At 45.4% G+C, this 18,430-nt stretch overlaps 1 protein-coding gene across 1 annotated transcript; it reads left to right on the top strand.

The window, feature by feature from the left end:
- Positions 1-2,709: 2,709 nt before the first annotated feature.
- On the top strand, positions 2,710-17,566 carry LOC107291273 (proline-rich transmembrane protein 2-like). Its single transcript, XM_015820264.1, has 3 exons — positions 2,710-3,288; positions 5,246-5,423; positions 17,430-17,566. Exons 1-3 carry the CDS (start codon positions 2,710-2,712, stop codon positions 17,564-17,566), a joined length of 894 nt encoding a protein of 297 aa, XP_015675750.1.
- The last annotated feature ends 864 nt before the right edge of the window (positions 17,567-18,430 follow it).

Here is an 18,430-nt window from a genome sequence, read left to right as displayed (position 1 = left end):
CCCTCTGGAATGAACTACCCCCCGAGATCCGGATGATTCCGGATCTCCTTACTTTCCGCCGCGCCCTCAAGACATGGTTTTTCCAGCAAGCGGGCCTGACCTAGGGAGGATTTTAGGTAGGGATAATTTTAAAAGTATTTTAATCGGAAACACAGCTGGTAATATTTGGTTTTAATTCGGCTTTTATCGGGGTTTATTTCTTGGATTTCTGTATTTTTGTATTTTGTATTTTTTGTATTTTGTGTATACTATTTGTTTTTAATATGCTGTGAACCGCCCTGAGTCCTATGGGAGAAGGGCGGTATACAAATTAAATTATCTATCTATCTATCTATCTATCTTGTGACTTGTGGACTTCAACTCCCCAAATTCCCGAATTCTGGGAGTTGAAGTCCACAAGTGATAAAGGGGCCGTAGTTCTCCACCTCTGGCCTAGATCAACAGTAGAGACATTCATGAAGTCACCAGGTGGGCATCTCAACACGAGGGAGTTTTTTTTTTAGTTATTAAATCTTGTCTCCCAAACATGAAATTCCTCTTTGTTTCCCTTCCTCTTACCTATTATTCAACTCTACATTGGATTAATGTTGGCATACTTAGCTTAAATTATGTTAACCAGCATAAGCATAAGCTTAGCCAGCATAAGCCCTCTCAAGTCAACCTTAAAAATTAAGCTGACAGTTTGAAATTCCGTTCAGTTTCAGATTAGCTACTATGCGTAACTCTCAGAGCTGATCTTCTTCCAGATGGCAATCACAATGGGTCAGGTTTCATCTGATTCCTGGAACTCATCACTGTTCTTCCCACCGTCATTCAGGCTGCCCCTCAACACCTCAGAATGAGGTGAAAGATGGTGGATGGGGATACAGGTAGTCCTTGACTTACAACAGTTTGTTTAGTGACCGAAGTTACAACGGCACTGAAAAAAATGACTTATAACCGGTTTTATACCTATGACCATTGCAGTATCTCCACGGCCAAGTGATCAAAATCCAATACTTGATAACTGTCTCATATTTATGACGGTTGCAGTGTCCTGGGGTCCTTAGGGTTTGCGACCTTCTGATAAACAAAGTCAATGGAGAAGCCAGGTTCACTTAACAACCGTGATACTAATTAACAGATGCAGTGATTCACTTAACAACTGTGGCAAGAAGGGTCGTAAAAAGGGGCAAGATTCAACAAATGTCTTGCTTAGCAACATAAATGTTGGGCTCAATTGTGGTCATAAGTCAAGGACTATCTGTATGAGGCTGTGTTGGTGGTAAGGTGTCCTTGGGCTGGATCTTCATGTTTCATCTTTATGTTAGCTATAACTCTTCAGTTTAATTGTTATTTGGGAAAAAAATCAATTCAAAGAGTGAGAAAGCCTTGTGCAAAGGAAGGGTATTCTGCAGAAGCTCAAAGTAATACGTATACAATCTATGCCTTACTAAACTTTTATTATTTATTTATAATTTGTGTATTTATTATAGAAATCCAAATGAATTTAGATTTAATATGCATACATAAAATGTCAGTATATCAATATCTGATCAATAGGATGATGGTTTTTTTTTTCAAATTTAAGTACTACGGAAAAATTAAAGGCAATTTTAAAAAGCAACTAAGGTCTAACGCCAGTTCTGGATTTATTATTCTAAACATAATAAAAGTCATTATTTCTAAAATGCAAATCTCCATCCAAAATGTACCTCATATGAAAGCTTAATCATATTACTCTGCAGAAAATAGAGGAAGGAGGAAGACTTGCACCTTCTGTAATTTTGTGTGTTAGTGTGTAAGTGTGCACCAGCACTAGATGAAAATTTGCAAGTGATAAATGTTGTTTCAAGTACTGGAATTGAATAAACCTCACATCCTTCTTCATTTCAGCAGCATGTATTGCTGCTGTAAACATTCTCTTGTCTTGTTATTATTTCTGAAAAAAAGACGTCAAACCCTCATGTTGACTTTCACCAGCGGGTTTTAATTTACCTTCACTCCTGCCCTCGAAAACCAATCACATGCAGAGGAGACAATGTTCCTTCCTGGCAATTTTTTTTAGTTAATCAAAATACAAAATACAGAGAAACAAAGAAAATGAAGATAATGTGAAAATAGGGGAAGAAAAGGGGAAAGAAAAAAGTGTTGGGTAAAGGAGGGGGGAAAAGGATTGACTTCTGACTCCTTTTGGCACAGTAGAATAAGGTAATCACACCTTGACTTTCTAATTTTATATAATACCGTACTATATGCTAGCCGTTTCTATATCAAGAAATCTATCTAATCAGCAGAACCCAAAATCAAAGTTTCATTTTTTTTCTAGCTCAAGCACAAAGTCCAGAAGAGGTTTCTTAGTAGAAACAAAATTAATTGTGTTCTTTTCTTTAACCAAAGCAGTCAATTTAGCCATCTCTGCTAACTCCGTCAACATTTGGAGCCATTCATCCATTGTGGGAGGATTGCAGACATTTCTCAGCTAATAGCCATTTCCATGTCCAAGTTCTTATCCCCAAATTATCACTTTAGGAATTCTAAAGGTCTCCTTGAAGATCTTGGAGCCTCGGGTTGAAAGACATGGAAAGAGCGTCTCTATTATTTCCTGTTTCCCTCATGGCAATTCAGACATAGAGAGCAGGCTATGGGGTTGATGCAATCCAAGGTATCCCCTAGTTTGATGTTATTGAATTCAAGCCTCCTCTAATTCTCCCCAGATCCTTGCCTGTCATGTCAGATGATGTGGAGAAGAACGAGGCTCCTCCAGAGCCAGAGGCAAAGCAAGATGAAGGAGAGAAGAAAGAGCCGGAGCCAAAAACTGAGCCAGAGGCAAAGCCGGAGCAACAACCACAGCTGGAATCCCCACCTCGTAGCCCAGCACCAGAAGCCCCTCCGTCATCCATGCTGGTGACCGTCACCATTGAAGAGGAGACTGTGGGAGGACCACAACTGAATGGGGATCCCTTGGGGCTGAGGGCCGGCTCAGCTGAGGAATTAGGAACCACCCCAGCCCCTCCTGGCAGTCCCCCGGCACGGTCCAAGTCAGCATCACTGAACGACCTGAAGCCCCAGAACAGCATCAATGGAGGCCCACGGGCGGTTGCGAGGGGCAGCTTGTCTGGCTCTCAGGTGCATCTTGCGGGCACAGCAGCATTTCCACGGGCCAGTCTGAGTCGGCAGGCCTCAGCAACTGGATCGGCAGCTGGGGAGGCTGGGGCGAAACCCAGAGACTACATATTCATGGCTGCTCTGTCCTGCTTTTGCCCCATCTGGCCGATCAACATTGTGGCCTTCGTGTACTCGGTCATGGTAAGTGCCAAGGCGGGGTTGGGTAATTAAAAGAACTACCGGCTACGCGGATCCTGTAAAACGCTTTCCCCGGCATGGTTGAATGCCGCTTTGCATGTCCCCTTTCCACCCAGCCTACCTACTGCTGCACCCAACACTTCATCCCCACAAGACAAAAGAAGAGCAGTACACTTACTCATGCAGGAATGGAACAGGCAGGACAGGCTACTGTATATAAACAGGAAGCAAACTCCACTCCCCCTCACACTGATGATGTTGCCTAGTTGGGTAAGGAAATGTCTGCAAGCAAAGAGCCAAGCTCAGAGAGCAGCAAGGATCCACAGTTCAACCCTGAGCCAAAGATACAAGCAGTCCTCAACTTACAACCATTTGTTCAGTGACCATTCGCAGTTACAACAGCATTGAAATAAGTTACTTACAACTGGTTTTCACATTTATGACTGTCACAGCATCCCCATGTCATGTGATCAAAATTCAGGCACTTGGCAATCAGCATGTGTTTTCAACAATTGGAGTTTCCTGGGGGTCAGGTGACTTTGCCATTTGTGACCTTTCCGACAAATGAAGTCAATGGGGAAAGCTAGATTCCCTTAACAACTGCAGTGATTTGCTTAAGAAGTGTGGCAAAATAGGTCCTAAAATCGGTCTCAACTCACTTAACAACTGCCTTGCTTAACAAACAGAAATTCTGATCCCAATTGTGGCTGTAAGTCAAGGACTGCCTGTATTCTCTTCGATTTTCATTTTTGGCCCCTCGTGCCAGGGGAGAAATAGATCCTACTTGCTTTGTCAAAAAGAAAGGGCAGTACAATGCTGTGGCTTGTGTAAAATTTGCACATGCTAATCTGTATATATGTGCACATATGCACAAATGAAAAAAAAAAACATCTATTGTGCAAACAAATTCAGCTTAGTGGGCAAGGATCTGAGGGGAGGGGGGCCAAAAGTCAAAGTGGTGTCACAATCATGCAGTTAATGCACATCAAGAGGGGACAGGTTTGATTGCATGGTTCAGGCTGCCATCCTGAGTTTTCGGATACCCCAGCAGTGAAGATGGGTGGATGATTTTTATGCCTGATTGAGAAGCTGTCTAACTGTTAATATCTCAGTTTCTCCTTCTTGTGGGTCTCTAAATCAAACATGGCCTTTGCAGTCTTTCAATCAGAGCTTGAAAAAAAGCTTTCAATTTGTTTTTAATTAGAATAATCAGGAGGGGCAGGAACAAAGCATGCCCCCCTTCCATTGCCATCTCCAATACTTACTTACAATCAACTTACAGTCATTCATTTAATTACGTTCAAAGTTACAAAGGCATTGTAAAAAGTGACTTACTGTATGACTGTTTTCACACTTATGACCCTTTCAACATCCCCACAATCACATGATTAAAATCTGGACGCTTGGCAACTGGCATGTATTTATGACGGTTGAAATGCCCAGGGGTCATGTGATCACATTTTGTGACCTTCTGACAAGCAAAGTGGACAGGGAAACCAGATTTACGTAACAATCATGTTAATAACTTAACAGCTGCAGTGATTCACTTAACAATGGTGACAAGAAAGTTCATAAAATGGAGCAAAACGCATTTAGCAACTGTCTTGATTAGCAATGGAAATTTTTGGCTCCCTTGTGCTGGTAAGTCAAGGACTACCAGCTCCTTTTTAGGAAGCGAGATCACCAGAGCAATTTTATTTCCTTTGGGTGCTCTAATATCTCAGGGAAATCCTTTGCTTGAACTTGAATCATTGTAAGAACATTCTTAATGGCTTGATCCATTTTCTGCTGGCAGAGTTGAAGCGATTCAGCCAGGATTGCCAATGTTGTGCTTTGAGTGCCCACTAACCACTGCAATGTCAGTGATGTGTGTGTTTCGATTTAAGCAGTGGAAATGGTTGAGATGCTCAGGTGAGCTCTTATATTTTTAACATCATTTTTCTTTTTGCTCCCACTTCAGTCCCGTAACAGCTTTCAGCAGGGAGACATTGATGGGGCTCGGCGCTTGGGACGGGTAGCAAAGCTGCTGAGTGTCGTGGCCCTGGTCGGGGGCTTGCTCATCATTGTGGCCTCTTGTGCCATCAATTTTGGAGGTGAGTGGATAGGAAAGCACTGCTTGACGGGAGGATTTCTCCAGAGCAGGGGTCTTCAAACTTGGCCCTTTTATGACTTGTGGACTTCAACTCCCAGAATTCCTCAGCCAGGCATTCTGGCTGAGGAATTCTGGGAGTTGAAGTCCACAAGTCATAAAAGGGCCAAGTTTGAAGATCCCTGCTCTAGAGAGTTGTGATGCTTAGATTTTTGACCAGTGATTCCCAATCTCAGCAATTTAAAGATGTGTGGACTTCAACTCCCAGAGTTCTCCAGCCAGCATCCTGGCTTGGGAATTCTGGGAGTTGAAGTTCACCCTTCTTGGTTGAGGAGCACTGTTTTGGACTACTTCAGAAGATGATTTCAGAATAAAGACTTCCTTTTCTTAAAATGGAGTCTACGTTGATACTCTGTGGAGAAGACCCCACTGGGGAGGACAAAGCCAGACGAGGTACTGTGTTGATTGTGCTGCAACCATTAATGGCTGCTAATGTTCCCACAAGAGAAATAAACTGCTATAATAATAATCATGATAATACATTAAAGAGTCTTGTTGTGGCAAGAAGTTACATAATTATGACCCAAAAGATCACTGACAGAGAAGCAGCCCACATCTACAGTACAAAGTCTGGCTCATGGAAATCAGCATTCTTATTAAAACCTGCAGCTGCTCCAAAAAAGCTCCTTTGGGGGGGGTCAGTCTTTTTTTGTGGGGAGGCCTATGAGCCAACCAGAGCGTTGTGAGACTTTGAGGTAACCAGATAAGATATAATTATCAATATTAATTATAATAGATAAAGCCCCAGTCTAAGACCTTTACTGCTGACGATAGTAAAAAAAAAAGTCAAAATTGCAGTCGGCATCAAAGCCACACCTGGTCTATTTATTCATTTGCCGCCGTTATTACTTTTATACATAACTCAAGATGGTATACACACACAGTATTCCTTCTTCCTCCTAATTTCCCCACAAAAACAACAACCTGGTGGGGTGGGGTGGGGTGGGCTAAGAGAGAGTGATTGGTCCCAGGTCACCCAGCCAGCTTTCATGCTAAGGGAGGATTAGAACTCATCATCTCTTGATTTCTAGCCTGGTGCCTTAACTACTAGACCAGGGGTAGGCAACCTTGGCTCTTTTATGACTCGTGGACTTCAACTCCCAGAGTTGAAGTCCATGAGTCATAAAAGAGCCAAGGTTGCCTACCCCTGCACTAGACCAAATCTTTCTATATATCACCTGTGCAATCTGTGTAAAAAGAGGGTGGGGCTTTGATCACATCGTCACAACTGCCATTTTGACTTTTTTGACCCCTGCACACACCTGAATCTCACACCTTCCCTTGAAATGACATCATGAATCTCCCCCTTGCTTTTCCTAATGGTCTGCTCCTGCATGCTTCGGGTTCCAATGAATGCCAGGGGTAAGGAGGATGAAATGAGCACATCTGAGATATTAATCCCTCATGTTTCTTAACAAATAGTAAATAAGTCCCTTTTTTTGCTCTTTTTTCCTGTGTTCGTCTTCCCCTCCTCGATTCCTTTGCCCTTGTTCCTTTTCCCTCAAACCTTCCTCCTTCCCAGTGTTTCAGTGAAGGCGGCCCTTGGCTGCTACTGCACCCCTAGCCTCAAATTTTCCATCTTTGGAGCAGGGGACCCGTATGACTACAGTGCCCCCATCCCTTCTCATCCCACCCATGTCCCCTGCATCCCAGAACCATACGAGAGAGAGAGAGAGAGAGAGAGAGAGAGAGAGAGACAGAGACAGAGACAGAGACAGAGACAGAGACAGAGACAGAGACAGAGACAGAGAGAGAGAGAGAACAAAGGAACACGAATGAAAGAAAACTGAAGAAACAGCTTACAATGTGGTTAAATATTTTCTCTCTCACTGTAGGGAGTTCAATTCCTCCCCCCAAAAACTGGAACCAACACCCACCCCCATCCAATGGAGAAAGAAGGAAAAAGGAGGAACAGGTTTCCCATGTTCTCTCCCACAGTCTCTCTCTTTCTCTCTCATTTTCTTTTCATCCATCCATCCATCTGTTCAACCGATGACCTGTCTGTCCATCTTCCATCGACTGCCAAATTTCAACAGCAAATAAAACTCAATGTTCCATGTTTACAAGAACCTTCTGGAGAAAAGCTCTTTTTTCCCCCCACGGCCCCTATGAAGATAGTGGGGGGAGCATGTTTACATGTTTTTGCTGGGAACAAAGGAAAAGAACGAGCCTTGGAAAAGAGGAAAAGCTGATCTCTCCTCTGTGATGTTTACAAAAGACAACAGACAGGGATGAGAAGGAGTGGGCTCAGAGCCATGAATTGGTTTAGAAACTGGCAATGATGGAACAACTTAGAGCAACTTACCATGACTCCAAAGGTGTGGTATCCAGGTGGAGTATAATTCAAATAGGTGTGGTTGCACACCTATAAGACATCCAGAAAGGCTTGTATAACCAAACACATCATCCTGCCAATCAACCGGCAGAAAAGAAATGACAATGGAATGGGTGAAATTAGCTGAAGGAATCAATTCAACCAACAGAGAATAAATAGCTTGAATCACAAGAAGATCAAAAATGTACGGTGGAAACGTGTGAAAGTGAAGATGAAAAAAAAGGGGGGGAACCCCCACAGAGCAAAAGAAGGAGGTGATTGGCAGAATGGGCTTTACAGAGAAAAATGTTACAGGTCCAACACACCAGCAAAAATGACAGCAAAAGAAGTTGGAAGAATTTGGCAACAGAGCTAGTGGAGGACATGAAATACCTGTCTTGGGAATCCTACAGAAAAAAGTGAGATTGCAATGCTTAAAATGAGAACGTTGGAACAGGGGTCTTCAAACTTGGCCCTTTTATGACTTGTGGACTTCAACTCCCAGAATTCCTCCGCAAGCACAGCTGGCTGAGGAATTCTGGGAGTTGAAGTCCACAAGTCATAGAAGGGCCAAGTTTGAAGACGACCCCTGCGTTGGAATGAATGAAATGAAGGTTGTAGTAGAAGTAAGGTGTGTGTGTGTGTTAGCAGGCATCCCATTCAGAAGTTGAGAGCATGAAAGAGACAAAGACCATTCCCCCCCCCCTTTTTAAAGGACCAGCTGCAGCCAGAAAAATAGGATTGCAAAGCATGAATTTGTGCAGCGTCTTTTAATTGGTGAACCGATATATTAGCCTCAGAGTCAGGCTGTGGGAAGAGATGAATCTTGGCCAAACACTACTTAGAGAAACCCAAATATTTAGCAGACATGAGAGACAGCTGGGGTATGAATGTAGCAGGAATTCAGGGTGGCTATATAGGGTGAGTTGTGGAACGTGCCAAGAAATTGTGGGGAAAGACAGTTCCAAGATATTGTGCTACCTGAAACAAAAGATAAAATATTTATGTGCAAAAACAGATTTAAGTATCCCATTGTAGTTGAGGAGGGAAAAATAACTTAAAGAGGACAGGACAGGCTGCACAGCATTCATGGTTTGGTTGTCCAGCATATTGTACACAGTGATTGCTACCCCCTTAAATCTTTGTGAAGCATCTGCCATCAAAGGCAGTTATGTTAAACAGGGTATCTTTCACATATCTAAGTCCAGACCCACCACAATTCTTACCCAGAGGCCATGTGCACACTGGTTGGACTTCATGGGAGTTGTGGGCAAAAATATCTGGAGGAGTCCAGTTGAGGAAACTGAAGTTCAATATCTCTTCTTGTTCAATCCTTTTCTTTGGTCAAATAAGAGATTGTGAATTTTTTTGCTCAGTTGCTTTGAAAGGCAGAAAAGGCAGAGAGAGGAAGGACGCACACACACGTATGCACACGCTCTCTTTCACACACACAACAGAGGAATTACTGTACTGAACACCTTCACCCTCACCATGAAGAGTAAAAACCCTCCACGTTGTGAGGATCAGAATTGAAGCAGGGACCAAGAAGATGTGTGAGTGAAGCATGAATGTGTTTATACAGATATATACAGGAGTGAAGATGTGCTGAGAGGAATATATGTTTCCACCCTGTATATATTATATTATTTCTTCTCTGATGGACAAAGGAAGCCTATAATTCTAATCTGCCATCAGAACTGTGCTATTAAAAACAAAACAAGGCACCCCGTTATTGGAAGTGTACAGATCCTAGTCAACATTATCCAGTGTAAGAGTCAAGACAAGAAGGAATGGGATAATACCACCTAGTACTAACAAGCAAAAAAGCAAGACATTTTCTAAGGGGGGAAAAGGGGGGGAAGCGTGGGATAGATGAAAGTTTGCACGAGATTCAGTTTAAAAACCAAGACGGGGAACACGACTATCCTGACTATCCTCGGAGAAGGAAAGGAAGCTGGGATGATACAGACCCCTCCTTGGATGGAGAGATCACACCAGCCAGAGAGGGAAGCACATCTGCCCACTGGGCTCACTAGATGTGACGCAGCAGCACAGGGAGAGACAGGTTGAACGATGATGCTTCGCTGAGAAATTTATTCTTGAGAGGCCAAATGCTCCATGCAAGCCAGAAAGAAAGACATCTTGAAAAGGGTCAGATAGACAACCACATATGTGATTGGACAGAATCTACTTGGGGGCGGGGGTGGGGATGGCAGGGGGGAGAACAGGGTGAGGAAAGGACACCAGCAAAGAAGTTGTGTGTAGCAGACACTAAATTTACACCCAGCACAATGTGAGTTTTATTTCTTTTCTTCTCCCCCCCCCCCCCCGGCTTTGGTTTTCCTGCAGACTGTTACACAAACGGGACGGGGTGGGGTGGGTGGGTGAGGCATACCGGCAGCCTCCTTTATAATTTATACTTGGGAGACAGCATGGGGCATTATTTAAGGGGGAGGAGGGTCTGAAACTCCTTCCACTATTAATCCCATCTGCACGATGTACAAGCCTCTGGCCCCCTGCCAACCGTCCTGCCCAATTAAACCAAGGAAAACCAAAACGGCCTGTCCCTCGATGGATGCATGACGCAGGTGGGAGGGCAGTTTTGGTAGAAGGAGCCTTCTCCTTGGGGACCGTTAATCTCTAGGAGGCTGAAGGGGACGGCTGGCAGGGTGAGGCCCAGGGTTGTTGTATTTTGATGTTGAAATGCAAGTATTCTGTCTGCATGTTTTTATATGCTTGTATTTGGGGCAGGGAGGGAAATCAGGATCTTGGAAGGGGAGAGAGAGAGGGAGAAGGAGAGAGAGAGAGAGAGAGAGAGAGAGAGAGAGAGAGAGAGAGAGAGAGAGAGAGATGTTAGGGCAGTGAATTTCTCAAGCCTGGCAACTTTTTGACATGTGGACTTCAACTCCCAGAATTCCCCAGCCAGCCAAGCTGGCTGGGGAATTCTGGGAGTTGAAGTCCACATATCCAGGCTTGAGAAAGACTGTGTTAGGGAGTGAGATTTAAGACAAGATCATAGCATTCAAACATGGATCCATTTGGGGAACAGGCAATTGATGGAGCTGTTAGGAGGTGATTTGGAGTCAATCAGAATGGAAAGAGGTTCATCTGAGGGGGATGCAGGGCTGTGGGTACCAATAGCGATGGTGGGTCAGGAAAGGATCGGATGAGTTCAAGAAATTTAGATTTCACACAGACATAGATCTAAATTTTATAGATACAGGGCCATTTAGAGTTCAGAACAGACCAACCTCAACAGAAGAATATGAGAACCAACAACTGTCAGTAAACTGGGCTTTGCTGGGCCAAATCCTGTCAATTCAAAGGGAAATTATTTCAACTTCTGTTGCCAAGAAGGGGAATGGAATAACCAATTCCTCCTCTGGAGCAGAAAGTCAGTCCCCAAATCCTAGATCTCTTACTCAAGGTGACTTGTTAGTTGACTTAAATTTAAATTTAATCTTAAATCTGCAGATATGAGGCCAAAATATTATTTAGACGGGCAACTTTGGTTGCTGTCCTCCCATCTATCTGCTAAAGGAAAAGTGCTCCTTGATCGTATCTGTTGAGTTTTCGGTTCGTTGACAATTGATGAAGACACATCGTGAAAACAACAAGCTCTTTATTTCTCTCTCCTACAACCAAGCAAGCAGCAAAAGGCACGCAGGCCTTTTATAGTGCCTGAAACCCGGACAGTGTGAACCAATAGGAATTGACCATTTTCGCGCCTTGCACATGCGCGCAAGGCTGGTGCCACTCTGTCTGGTCCCGGGCAGCTTTTGGTTTGCCCAGGACCATTTGCAACAATTCTGAGCCTGCTTTCAGCTCTTGCAGGCTCAGGACACAACACCCCTCCTCCCTAGATGAAACACACCTAGCTTATGCACAGGTGCATTGTGCAATGCAGGGAGAGTGGAACACAGATGCATTATTCAAATGCAAGGAGGGTGGAAATGCTCGGGTCTGCACGCAGGCAAACATCTTTCAAAATAGTTATTAACTCAAATAAAATATATCCAAAATCAAAATAGTATATGAGACTCTTACTAAGTGTTAACCCCCTCATTCAGCGACCTCATGCAAGGTTCCTTATGTGTTGACAGGAACTTCACATAATCTCCTAGATGTTTAGGTGGGCACTTGGGCCGCTGCGACCTTCTAAGGGCCGGTGAGGGTGCCTGGCCTACCTGCTCGCCTACCAGTCTAGGCAGGCCAGGACTTTGATGCCCCAAATACCCAGGTGACCCACCCAGCTGCTGACTGGCTGGACCCTCTGAGTCCAAGCCAGTATACCTTGGAGGGGTGGAAGTCCCCGAGTCCACAATGGACTCCTCTTGGGAACACTGTCCCTCGAGCCCAAGGCTAGCAGTTGGAGAGGCCTGAGTGGCTGAAGTGCCCCAGTACTCCGTAGCCCCCGAGCACGTGCCAGAGGTGCCAGAGTCAGGAGCCGCCTCCATGGCAAACCCCCTTGCTACTGACTTCCTTTTCGGAGCAATTGCTGAATTATGAGAGTGCCCCTGTTGGAATTCCCTTTCTATGGCTGTGTGTGATTTATGTGAATACCCCCAGTCTGTCTCCCTGTCTGGAGCACTATCTGACATGTTTGAATAATGTGGATACCCCCGGTGTGACTCCCTGTCTGGAGCAATAACGGATGTGCGGGATGACCCCCTATCCTGGGAATTCCTGCTTGGAGCACTTGCGGAATCTTGGGATGACCCCCAAACAGCCTCAGCAGCTTGTGAGGCCCTCTTAGGCCTGAGAACCTGTGACCCAGAATGCATATTATGGTCCTCCTCCCCCCCCCAGAGCAGAGCCAGGAGCGGAAACGTGGCTGTCCAGTCTCCAACGCAGTTGGTCTATGTGTCTGTGAAGAACGCGGCCATCATCCAAGGCAACTTCGTATGACAACGGCCCAGAGACCTTGCAGACCACAGCTGTGACCCAGAGATGTCCAGGCCCATAGTTCCTTGCCCAAACTGGATCGCCCACCTGAAGTCTCCTAGGTGCCCGCGGTTGTGACACCTGTGAAGCCACCCGATCTGGGTGCAACCTGTCCAGTTTGGTGATGAGGCGGCGACCCCAGCGAAGTTCTGCAGGGCTCTTCCCTGTGGCTGTGCATGGTGCGGTGCGGTGTGCAAGAAGGAAATCTGCTAACCTGTGATGCCAGTTACCGTAAGTCAGTTTCTTGAGAGCATCTTTGGTAGTGCGCACCATTCTCTCTGCCTGTCCGTTGGAGGATGGGTGGAAGGGAGCAGAAGTCGCATGCCAGATCAAGTTGGCCTGAAGAAAAGCCTGGAACTCAAAAGAGGTAAATTGAGGGCCATTATCTGAAACCAGGACATCTGGAAGCCCGTGCGATGCAAAAATTCCTCTCAACACCTGGATGGTCCTGGCAGTAGTAGTGGAGGAAACAGGAACAACCTCTAGCCACTTGGAATGGCTGTCAACGATGAGAAGGAAGAATTGCCCCTGAAAGGGCCCAGCATAATCTATATGCACCCGTGACCATGGGGTTTGAGTTTCCTCCCACCTATGTACAGGGCCCTGAGGCATTTCAGGGCGTGATTGTTGGCACAGTTGGCACCCGTGCACCTGAGCCTCGATCGCTTTATCGAGCCCAGGCCACCAAAGATGGCTGCGCGCAAGCGCTTTCATTCTTACTATACCAGGATGTCCCTCATGCAGAGAGTGCAAGATTCTAGACCTCAATGAGGCTGGGATTACTACCCTGCTACCCCATAACAGGCACCCCTTGAAAGTGGAAAGTTCATGCTTCTTGTGCCAGAAGCTTTGGAACTCAGTATCTGGGCACGTGTCAGGCCATCCTGATAACACCCAGGTCAGCACGCGTGTAAGCGTGTGATCAGTGGCAGTTTCTGCAGCCACGTCCCTAGCATTTAGGGGAGATTCAGGCAACTCCTGAATGGAAAGAATATTAATGGCAGGAGCAGGATCTGCCTCTACCTGTTTCAGAGGTAATCTGCTTAGGCCATCTGCATGACCCATCTCTTTTCCAGGTTTGTGAACTAGAGTCATATGCTGACAGGAAAATGGACCATCTCAGCATACGTGGAGAAATAATATGTGGTGTCTGTTTGTTAGTGGTAAACAAACCCAGCAGAAGCTTATGGTCTGTGTAGACTGTGAAGTGGCGGCCATACAAGAAATCATGGAATTTCTTTATGCCAGCCACTATGGCCAAGGCTTCTCTGTCAATCTGAGCGTAATTCTGCTCTGCAGATGACAGAGTCCTTGAGTAGTAGGCCACAGGGACTTGTGTCCCATCAGCCTTCAGATGGCTAAGTACTGCTCCCACCCCATAAGGAGATGCATTGCATGCGATGCAAACAGGCAATTGCTCATTGAAATGCACTAACACAGCATTTGAAGAGAGCAAGGCCTTGACCTCATTGAAACTTTTATCATGGACTTTAGTCCACTGCCATGGAGCCTGCTTGTCTAAGAGCCGGTGTAACGGCTCAGCCACTGCAGCCTTATGTGGAAGGAATGCGTGATAGAAATTTAAAAGCCCCAAGAAAGCTTGCAGCTCACTTTTGGACTTGGGCCTTGGGGCCTGCTGAATCGCTTGAAGCTTGGATTCAGCAGGGTGAATGCCTTGGGCATCAATTCTGAACCCTAAGAAGTCAGTGGAAGTGACTCCTATCTTGCATTTATCCTGCTTCAACTTAAGGCCTGCTTTGCGAAAACAAAGCAAGACAGCCCTTAACCTTTCTGCTAAATTTTGAGATGACTCCCCAGCAATGAGGACATCATCGAAGTAGGGACAGACCCCAGGAATACCTCGAAGTGTGCTCTCCATGACACTTTGGAATATGCCAGGGGCTACATTTACCCCAAATTGCAGTCTTTTGACCTTGAAGGCCCCCCTGTGAGTTACAATCGTCTGGGCCTCTGCAGATGCCTCATCAACAGGTAGCTGTTGATAGGCCTGTGCCAGGTCAAGTTTCGCAAAAATGCACCACCACCCCTTGAGGGAGGCCAGAATGTGGCTTACAACAGGCACTGGATAAGCGTGCTGTTGCAACACTTTATTCAGTGTGCACTTATAGTCTGCACATACACGGATTTCCCCATTAGCCTTTAGAGGCGTTACTATGGGGGTTTCCCATGGACTAGAATCCACAGGTTATAAAATGCCCTGCTGGAGCAATTTGTCCAGCTCAGCATCTATCTTACTTTTGAGAGCAAAAGGCACCCTTCTAGGCTTGACCCTGATGGGCGTGATAGTTGGGTCTAACCGTAGTGCAATGGGAGGCCCCTTGTAGGATCCTAGCTCTGAACTAAACACATCAGCAAACTCCTTGCAAACCTCTGCAAGGCCCAACGTTTGCAAGTTGTGCAGCCCAGTTACTTGGATTCCCAGAGCCTCGAACCAATCGAGTCCAATAAGACTCGTACGTTCACCCCCAACTACCACCACATCCAGGAACCCCTCAAAGTCCTTTCGCTGGACTTTGAGTTTGGCCTCTCCCTTTACACTGACTTTAGAATTCTGAAAATCAGTAAGTATTAGATTCGATGGCCTGAGTTTAACTCGAAGGCCACTACTGCTGCAAATCCTTTTAAAGGTGTCAAGTGAAATGATTGATAGAGCAGACCCTGTGTCCAGCTCCATCAATAAGGGAACCCCTTGCAACTTCACATCAATGCAAAGTTTTTTCTTAAGGGGCTTGTGTGTCCCTGTCCTCAGAATACTCCTGTGCGATGCACAGAAACCCACCCTGTGTTGGCTGGGGACCCTGGTACCTTTTTGAAGCAATTCTTCCCGAGGTTGGACCTTCTGGCGACCCAAACAGACGGAGGCAATGTGGCCTTGCCTGCCACACGCCCGGCAAATGGCAGAGCGGAACCTGCAGTCAGCTCGCTTGTGGCGTCCTCCACACCCGAAGCACTGAAGAGATGCTGGGGCCTTGTCCGGACGCCCCTTCGGCCTCCTCTCAGCTGACTGGTGAAGTCTGTCCACCTCCTCTTCATGATCCACTTCTGATTCTTCTCGAGCGTCCTCTTGATGGACGGTAGCGGTGGCTGGAGGGTTCCTGGCGAGCCACAAAGCCTTCACAGCACCGCCTGCTGCTTCTTCAGCTGCCACCTCTCTTAACGCGTCTTGGAATGAGACCTCTTCTTTCGCAAAGATCTTTTGTTGGAGGTCTCTACTTCTTAAGCCACACACGAAGCAATCTTGCAGCCTTTCTTCTAGATCCTTGAACTCACAAGGCCTGGCCGCTTGTCTTAAGGCAGCAATAAAGTCCGCAGCAGATTCACCCGGCCTCTGATCTCTCTGCTCGAATGCGTGCCTCCAAGCGATGACAGATAACTTCGGCTGGAAGTGTTCCTTCAACATCTTCTTCAAGTCAGCGTATGTTACTGACTCCAGAAGTGCAGGTGCCACCAGATTTTCCGTGATGTCAAAAGCTTCCTGTCCACAGGCACACAGAAGAGTTGCTGCCTTCAGGCCGTCTTCTCTTATTTGATTTACTCTAAAGTAGTTCTCCACCCGTGCTACGTAGGAATTCCATCTCTCTGGGTGGGAGACATCAAAATCAGTCAAGCAGCCGATCTTCGACATCGTAAAGTTTACGACCTTCACTAATTACCTCCTCTGCAAGCTGATGTTTGGGAAAGGGTCCTTTTGCCGAGCTCACCTCCAGCGATGCTGTACTGGCAGGCTGAGTCGCGAATGCAGGACGCCGTCTTCCCGATCGCCAGGACTTCCTTGGTGAGTCCTAATTCTTTTTCTTGCTTGGAGGGATCCCACCTTCGTCGCCAGTGTTGTGTTTGGCAATTGATGAAGACACATGGTGAAAACAACAAGCTCTTTATTTCTCTCTCCTACAACCAAGCAAGCAGCAAAAGGCACACAGGCCTTTTATAGTGCCTGAAACCCGGACAGTGTGAACCAATAGGAATTGACCATTTTTGTGCCTTGCGCATGCGCACAAGGCTGGCGCCACTCTGTCTGGTCCCGGGCAGCTTTTGGTTTGCCCGGGACCATTTGCAACAATTCTGAGCCTGCTTTCAGCTCTTGCAGGCTCAGGACACAACAGTATCCATTTAAATAGCTACAAGGGTGGTCTTAGTAGAGAGAAAATGCAGATTACTGAAGTGTGTAACAAGTAGAATTTGGGTGAAGAGGTAAAGAAAAAGATGTTTAGAGTGCCATGGGAAGAGAGGAAGGAAAGAAGGACCTAGACTGAAGGAAAGGCTGGTTTGTAAGAGGTTTTATGTTTACACATATCAGTTATTGAATGAAAATCACATAACCTATATCTTTGACATGCTGCTTGATAGATGTTAGGGTGGGCAATGTTTTGGATGCTAACTGATAAAACTTTGCTTTAATATCCTATTTGGGGAGGATAATGTAGGCTTTTTTATGGGGAAAGAACAGGGGAGACTTTATTTTTTATTCCTTCCTCCCCCCCCCCACCAAAGTGTAAGATGTAAATTAATTTCCTGCTTTGTCGAGAATTTATTGTGCTTCTGATGGTGCAAAGTTGAGGGACCAAAGCAGAATACATTATCCATTTAGTCCTCTCTCTTCCTGGGTATATGTGGACAATGAGTTTCCTGTCTATGAGAAACAAATCGTGCCATTATTCTAAAACAGCATCCAGTTTGTTATCTAAATCCACTCTTCCCAAATTGGTGTCTCCATAGAAGTGTTCAGCTACAATTCCCATCACCTGAAGACGAGAGACATGACTATTGAATGCCCAACACATCTGGATGTCATCCAGTTAAGAGTTAAGAGAAGGCTGAGCTCTAAGCTGCTCATCAAATATAGTTATGAGTGAAAACCTGACCAACAGGTTTAATTACAGTTTTGTAGAAGATGTTGCTGTTTATTTCATTACATGTCCCATTTGGTTCTTTTGACATGATTTGTTCTCATCAATTAAAAGGATTCCAATCAAAACAGGGAAGGGGTAGATTGGTCTTGAATCTGGGGCCAATCAACCCTCTTGGTGATAATTCAGAATTCTATTCCTTTCGCGGGTTGGGTGGGCTCACAAAATATTATAAATCTTAGTACCAGTTTGTATAAAGGTAGTGGGTGGGTGGGATAGTGGACATGATGAAATTATAAACTGCTACAGACTTTTGTATCAACGCATGAATCGAGTAAAATAAACTCAGATGCATGAAGTGGTGTCAAGTGATTCTTCTGAGAAAATTGGGGGACGTCCAAGCCATGTGACGTCACATGAAAATTCACAGCCTTTTAAAATCCACAATGAAAATGAAAAAAAAGAACACTCTTGTTAAAGCAGTTTTCTCACATTATTCTGTTTCTATGAGTCATAGCCAGCAATTACATAGCCTCGGGTACGGACAATTTTGGCTTCTACATCACCCAGGCATTTTCAGACGGGTGGTTGGAATTACTGGAGCAGAAATTGTAAATAAGACCCCAGGAGAAGTGAGCAACCCTCAGCAATTATAATGCAACTAACAGATGCAGCCAAGATTTGGAAAACGTCCTCACAAGCCAATGTCTCAATGCAGACACAGAGCATAAAACAACATATGGAACCAAAAAGGAAGCCTGCTGTAGAAATCTTGGAAACAGCTCCAGCCACATTACAAAATGATGGACACAATAGTCACAAACCAATAATTTACCAGAGGATAAATTGAACACTTCGGTGAGGTTCAAC

Source organism: Protobothrops mucrosquamatus, unplaced genomic scaffold (genome assembly GCF_001527695.2).
Source record: "Protobothrops mucrosquamatus isolate PMUCROS unplaced genomic scaffold, P.Mucros_1.0 scaffold1102, whole genome shotgun sequence".
Classification (NCBI taxonomy): domain Eukaryota; kingdom Metazoa; phylum Chordata; class Lepidosauria; order Squamata; family Viperidae; genus Protobothrops; species Protobothrops mucrosquamatus.
The sequence above is the reverse complement of the archived record's forward strand: the minus strand, read 5'-3'. Positions and strand labels throughout refer to the sequence as shown.

Excerpts from the sequence above, each read along its gene's own strand:
- LOC107291273 (XM_015820264.1), top strand. The coding sequence starts at position 2,710 with ATGTCAGATGATGTGGAGAAGAACGAGGCTCCTCCAGAGCCAGAGGCA. Across the intron at positions 3,289-5,245 it reads CCTTCGTGTACTCGGTCATG|TCCCGTAACAGCTTTCAGCA; the intron begins GTAAGTGCCAAG and ends CTCCCACTTCAG. Across the intron at positions 5,424-17,429 it reads GACGGGAGGATTTCTCCAGA|AAGTGTTCAGCTACAATTCC; the intron begins GCAGGGGTCTTC and ends GTGTCTCCATAG.